Below are 6,821 nucleotides of genomic sequence, written 5' to 3'. Positions count from 1 at the left end.
TGTGTGTGTGTGTGTGTGTATGTGTGTGTGTGTGTGTTATAATGACATACGTCATATTATGTGTGTATATTGATGTTTATGGGACTGGCCACGGCCGCGATCTAATTGTGTATACCCAAAGAAATTGTGTGACTTTCAGTGGTTGTGAATATGAGTGTGTTTCTTCATATGTGTACGAGTCGACGTAAGTAAATTCGGGGTCAGTTGACATAGTAAACTATTTTTTCTTCTCAGGGAAAGCCCTGGACTTCAATTTTGGCGCTGTCGGCAAAGGTGTGGGGAACCCCTCTTTTGGGAATACTCCTTCGCAAGGACAGACCAACATCATGACGGGAGGCGGTGACAACAAGTCTAACTCCAGCTCCGCTACCAACAAGGCTGGAGGATTCTCGTCTAATACCGGAACAGGAAACCTCTTTGATAAGAACCTCTTCGGAAGACCGGGGCTCAACAACAATGTGTTTACGAATAACAATCTATTTAACAACAACAATAATAATAATAACAACAATAATCTGCTGAATAATAATGTGAACTCGAATTTGAACAACAATAAGCAGAACATATTCCAGTTCAAAAATCCCTACAACAACAACAACAACAACAACAACAACAACAACAACAACAACAACAACAACAACAACAACAACAACAAGGACGACAATACAAGCACTAAACTACCCCAGCAGGGAGGTCTTTTCGGAAGTCCTTTCAACACGCCCGGAAATGGAATAGCCACAGACGGAAATAATCCTTTCGGGTCCAGTCAGGGAGGCGGATCCCTCGGTTCTCAACCCAGCCCTTTCCGGTTCCGGTCTTTGAACAACAACAAGTTCGGTAACCCTCCCATCAGCTCGAACCAGTTTGGTAATTTGCCGCCTATTGTGGACAAAAATAACAATTTCAAGCCAGGTTTTGGTGGTCTGACCGCCACCAGTCCCACCAGCCCTCCTCTTGACAGCAACGCATTTGACAGAAAAGACGATCGAAGTAATCAAGAGCAGAATCCGGGTTCTTATGGGAACTCCCTACCGAGTAAAGAGCCCGTATCACTGGGCGATGGTGTGATCAATCTCGGGAGCCCTGGGCCAACCCCGACGCTCACAAAGAAGAATATTGATAGTTCTCCACAACCCAAGAGCGTAGAATCTTTTATTCCTAGTGCTGGAGACGACAACATTGCACGTCCTTCTCGTTATTCTCCCCCAGAACCTGACTACTCAAACCCAGGACCCAGGCAAGCAGGTGGTGTGAACGCTGACCCCTCCAAAACATCGCTGCCAGTGAGCGCCGTTATAACAAATTATCCCTTGGATCAAGGCGGAGAAAATGGCCCAGAGCAGACCAACACCGCCACAGATTTCGAAAGAAACAAATCGCCTACCTCTGATTTCACCGGCCCACCACCCCAAGCACGTTCTCCACCCTCTTACCTACAAGGAGGACAAGCCACACCTTACAGACCGAGCCAGTCAGAGGTGCCGAGTTCAACACCCACCGTGTCCAGAACTAGACCAGAGGCTGGTGACTTAGACTATAGGATTCCAACAAACCAAGGGCAGCCGCCTGGTATAGATGACCTTCCTTACGGCAGAGGAAGTAGCCAAGGGGGTGACCGTCTGAAAGAACCTTTAGGACCAGGAGGCGTCAATGGAGGGGGCAACAATGCCTACAGCGATGGAAATGACAAACGTAACATATACAGCCCAGATGCTGGAAGTCGAAACGATCAAAGAAACAACGACAATCGTTACAACGACAACCGTTACAACGACAACAACAACAACCCGCCAAGTAGCAGTTTCACATCACCCAGAGACAACAAGGGAAGCGACAGACAAGAAGCTAGCTCTGACATCCGTTCAGCTTTCGGCCAAAATGGTCTGAAGAACAAAGGTGTGTCCCCGCCAGAGGGGCTGGACGGGAGTAGGCTGGACGGAAAGGACAGCATTGGAAGGAGTCCGGGGTTTGTGGGCACGTCTCTTTTGACTGATGGCGACTACCTGGACCGAGCTGAGAAAGAGAGGTGAGTCATTATTTGAACACGCTGCTGTTACTTTATCAAACACAGAGGAAGACGGGACAACAGTCTTTTGTTAGTTTTAGTAAGTGTTTTACTGCTCTTGCAACACAATAAGGTCATATAAGTGCTGAAGATTAGAGGTGTTACAAGAGAGTAACAAACATAAAAAAGAAGGAGGAGAGATAAGGACGATAGATGTTTGATAGGAAGAAGAAGCAAACCACACCAGAGCACCCGCCAACCACACACCAACAGTCTTTAAGTGACAAAAACTGAGTTAATAGTCCCGTAAAACACCTACCCAAACAATTAAAGGGTATGTAAGAAGGTTAAACATATCAACAGCAAATAAAAAATGAGGGAGAATAGATATTAACAAGGAGTGGAGTGAATAAATAATTTGTGAGACTAGCCGATGCTGTTCTGATCAGATTATATTAAATACTACTAACATTTGTTTCTGGCCAACTCATTCACGATCACGATATTCATTGGTCGATTTTAGGCTGCGGGTTTTCTTATGAATTTATTGATTTCGAGCAGTGTTACCAGAGCATTAAAGCGTCAAGTGCCTTGGTTCATCTCTCAGTTAGTCAATAAATTGAGCAGGCCTATAACTGTGCCCGACGCCATCCTCATTGTTGTTAGATTTTACAGGGACAAATAAAACAAATCACCTTTTTTGAACTTGTCAGCCTGATGGGCTTCATCCAGGGTCTTCTTGGTGATCACAGGAGGGGTAAAGGATGTGTTTGGGGGATTTGGGGGGGGGGGGGTGTAGCAGTTATGTCTTACAGGAAAAGAAAGCAGCGCGATGTCTTCTTGGTGATGTTTGGATTCCCATTGCCAATGATTTATCACTTTTTAAAACCCGTCTCTTTAGTATCAGCTTGTGAGTATTTGAGTTGCTGAAGCGGGTTCATAGATATCTCATTAATTCTTCTTCCTCCTCATGCCTCTTTAACTTTAATAATTAATTCTTCTGCTTATTTCACGCACTATTTGAGCATCAGTGTCTTTTTTTTGGCAAGTGTTTTACGGCGCTCACAGTCGCGTAAGGTCATATGAGCGCGCAGGACACATAAATCATTTTCAGCAGGAAGGAAATTTTGAATTTTGACCGGGTAGCGGCCGAAACCTACTCTTATTGATTTTGGACCACCAGGGGATCTTTAACGTGCGTAACTTGCAGACGGTGCCTCCGAGATTTTTCGCCCTTGTCCGAGAAGGCTAGGTGTAGATCTTCCCCAGCAGAAGATCAGAGGTGTGGCTGAAAGACAGCAGTAAGAATTAGCCAGGGAGTAGCAATAGAAAGGCTGCAGAAAGAGCCAGGAGCCGAGAGGAGGGGGAAAAGGAGGTAAGGGGGTGGGGGCAGAAAGTTGAGGCGAAAGCAGACGACAGAACATTGCTAGAGAACAGGGAAGTAAGTGAAAGGAGATTAATTTAGAGAAGAAACGTTTCCGTTGCTATCCGGATTCGAACCCGGGACCTATTGAATGAGAGGAGAACACGTTAACCTTTAGATCTAGGCCACGAAAGCCCCCAGTGTCTTCTTTGATAGACTTCGATTTCGCCAATATTGAAATGTACAATGAACTGCTAACGCTCACCTGGAAACAGTTTTTGCTTTTCTCGAGTACCAAAAGCTGGGACATGGTTTGTGAAAGAAAAGACCGGCATTTATACCAGAACAAATTGGAGGATGAAAACGGATCCATCGATGTCCATGTTGACCTGTAATTTTGCTAGCGAGGTTTTGGAGTCTTTTTGCAACTTTGAAGCAATACTTACAGCTACTACCAAAGATAGTACATAACAAGACTGTTCACTTCTCTCTTTGAGACAATGAAAAAAGTGTCCTCAAAATCCGGTGGCACCCTCTTCGAAAAAGTGCGGACTTTGCGAAAAGAGTTACCCTACTTGTGTGAAAATAATAAAAGCGAGACAAACGAACTGTGCTATTCCTATTCTTCTTCTGGAGAAACGAAAGAGAGCTTCAAAACAAAAACTGCAGTGCCATCTGAACTCCCGCGGACACTTTTTGGGCTGAGTGAACTTTCTTGTTATGAACGATCTTTGCTATTACTCCATAATGTATACTCTGTATTATGGAGGGTTCCATTGCAAAAGGCATCTTACGTCAAAAGTGGGCATTTCTAAAAAAGCCCATTCACTCCATAATCTTATGATACGAATTGTAGTGAGAAATTTTTTTTCTCTCAAAATGCTTCTGATCCCTCGATATTAATATTTTATTATGATAAATAGCGTTTCGTTCAAACTTTTGCTTTAAGAGAATACTTTAAACTTATTTTTTATAAAGAAATAGAGCTTTTCTCGGGTTTGTATTTATTGGTTACAAAGCGTTTTGTCGCGGCGCGCAATATTGCTGTGATGACTTTTCCTTATGATTATGTAGTCTCTCTTTTTTACTAGAAGCATCATCATAAAAAAAAAAAAAGATTTTACCTTATGGTTTTTTAAAGTAATTTTTTGTTGGCTAACAAAACTGGCCCAGATAATAAAACAGGACAAAATTGACCTTTTAGTGAGGACAGTTGATTTGTTATGAACCGGAGTTGGACGAAGGAGATCAACAATCTCTGATCGTTTATTTTTGGTTTCGCAGTTTAGAAATTGTAAACCCAGCCTTTGTTTTCGTGCTCTCTCCCAACCTGCCACCATCCCCCTCCATTTCTCACCCCACCCAGGTGTAAAAGGGGTAGATCTACCAAGGTTTTGTGAATGTAGGTGGTTCCCACGTAACAGGCTGCAGCACCAGTAAGAGATGACGGCTCCAGACGGCTCCAGACGGCTTCGCACGGCAATTAGTAGGACCTGTATTTTTCTCAGACCAGCAGGCTGACCTTGGCGGGCAGGATCGAAATAGCAGCCTGCCTCCAGCATTACCTAAAATTGCATCGACTGGGCGCAAAATATTCATAGTCCATCAAGAATCACCAGTTTTAAATCTTGCCTTGTTCTCTTTTTAAACGAGTATTCAGTTCAACAGATGAGAAAGTTTTATTTAAGTCGCTAAAGATGGGCATTGGCAAAGAAACCCTGCTTGTTACAAATGGAAATTATAATATAGGCTTTGCACTCGAAAGGTACACTCAGTTGAAAAAATAAAATGTCTTTTTTTTCTAAAACTGATCATTCGTTCACACCTCCCCAAAAGTTTACTTGTTGTCTAACCCCATTCCCCATCCCATGTCTCTGTTTTTTAAAATACTTTTTACACAGCATAATGTACTTATTCCTTCTAGGGATAAGGGCGCTAAAGTTCCAGAAGAATTCGAAAAACCCTTCAAGGCACAGAACAACTTGTTCCCAGGCTTCGACAAATTTGCCAATGGCGACGGTCTCTCCAACTTCGGCACCAAAAACTCCGTCTTTAATCTTTTCGGTAAGAAGAAAGGCTCCCCTCCTGGATTTCAGAACGGAAATTTCAATTTCAACAATCCAGATTTTCTGAAGCCAGATTCCTACACCGGGGAGGGAAATGGTGAGGGTTCAACAACAAATGCACCCTCAAGTGTGGACGGAGACAAGCAACAAAGCCAGGCGACCCCTAGACCAACGTCCTCCCCCGGGACAAATTCTATCTTCCAGTCCCCCAACAATGCACTTTCCCTGTTGAATAACCCACAAGGGCCTCTAAACAGCCAGCATAGCCCCTCAGGACCAGGCCACCCCGGAGGTAACAATTTTAACAACAATAACAATTACAACAACAACAATAACAGCCCATACAGTACAAATCGTCCTGTTTCTAACTACAACCCAGCCCGAGCACCGAACTCTTACCCCGCGACGACGCGTTATCCCAACCAACAACCAATATACAACAACCCTCAAGGTCCCCCCGGGCCCTACGGGAACGCGCCTCCACCCAGACCCTTCGGAAGTGCCCCGCCTCCCTACGGAAATAACAGACCCCCGGCTTACGGTAACGCTCCGACTCCTGGTTATGGAAACGTCGGGCCTAACCAACCTTACAACAGCGCAGGGGGGCCGTACCCAGCAGGCAGAAGCCCCCCGTATCCTCAAAACCGACCAGGTAACTTCGGAGGCGCTCCCAACAACGGGGGCAACAACCCCCAGTCTTTCGCACCTGGTCAGGGCTATGGCAACCCCCGGGGCCCCGCCCCACCTGTCTACAATAACTTTAACAATGGGCCAGGTCAATATAGAGGGCCACAAGGTGGATACAACAACAACCCAGGGCCTGGCTTGCCTCCACAGAGAGGTCCAAACCCGTACCAATCAGGCGGCAACCCCAACCCCAACCCGTCTTACACGTTCGGTGGCCCAAACCAACAGCCAAACCAAGGCTACGGCCCTCGCCCTGCGAACACGAACGGATTCCGTGGACCTCCTAACAACGTCGTGATTGGTCCGAGCAATGCCGGAAACCCGGGTCCCTTTCGTGGAAATCCAGCCTCTGGCAACAGAGGGCTTGGTCCTTACCCAGGTTCCCAGACCCCAGGCGGTCCTGGTTTGAACCCTTATGGGCCAAGAGGCGGCCCTAACGGTCAAAATCAAGGGCCACCGCCAAGGTACGGTCAAGGGAATGCCCCTAGAGGTGGACCTACTTATAACCCTGGGCCAGTCAGGAATCAAGGAGCACCGTCGTCTAGTGGGGCAGGAAGGTCAGCATTATTTTCTGCCTTGTTTTTATACCCAGTCAATACACTCTACATTCTCTTCTTCTTCTTCTTTTTCTTCTTTTTCTTCTTCTTCTTCTTCTTCTTCTTCTTCTTCTTCTTCTTCTTCTTCTTCTTCTTCTTCTTCT

The 6,821-nt window shown here is 45.6% G+C and overlaps 1 protein-coding gene across 1 annotated transcript in view; it reads left to right on the top strand.

Annotated features, from left to right (window-relative positions):
• LOC101858924 (collagen alpha-1(I) chain-like) overlaps positions 1-6,821 on the top strand; it is a 22,960-nt gene that overhangs the window by 7,701 nt on the left and 8,438 nt on the right. Inside the window, exons 3-4 of the mRNA XM_013079477.2 lie at positions 235-2,026; positions 5,293-6,678. Coding sequence (XP_012934931.2) covers positions 235-2,026; positions 5,293-6,678 — 3,178 coding nt within the window. The remainder of the gene's footprint in view (positions 1-234; positions 2,027-5,292; positions 6,679-6,821) is intronic.

Source organism: Aplysia californica, unplaced genomic scaffold (genome assembly GCF_000002075.1).
Source record: "Aplysia californica isolate F4 #8 unplaced genomic scaffold, AplCal3.0 scaffold00053, whole genome shotgun sequence".
Classification (NCBI taxonomy): domain Eukaryota; kingdom Metazoa; phylum Mollusca; class Gastropoda; order Aplysiida; family Aplysiidae; genus Aplysia; species Aplysia californica.
Note: the sequence above shows the minus strand (reverse complement) of the source record. Positions and strands in the feature narration are given on the sequence as shown.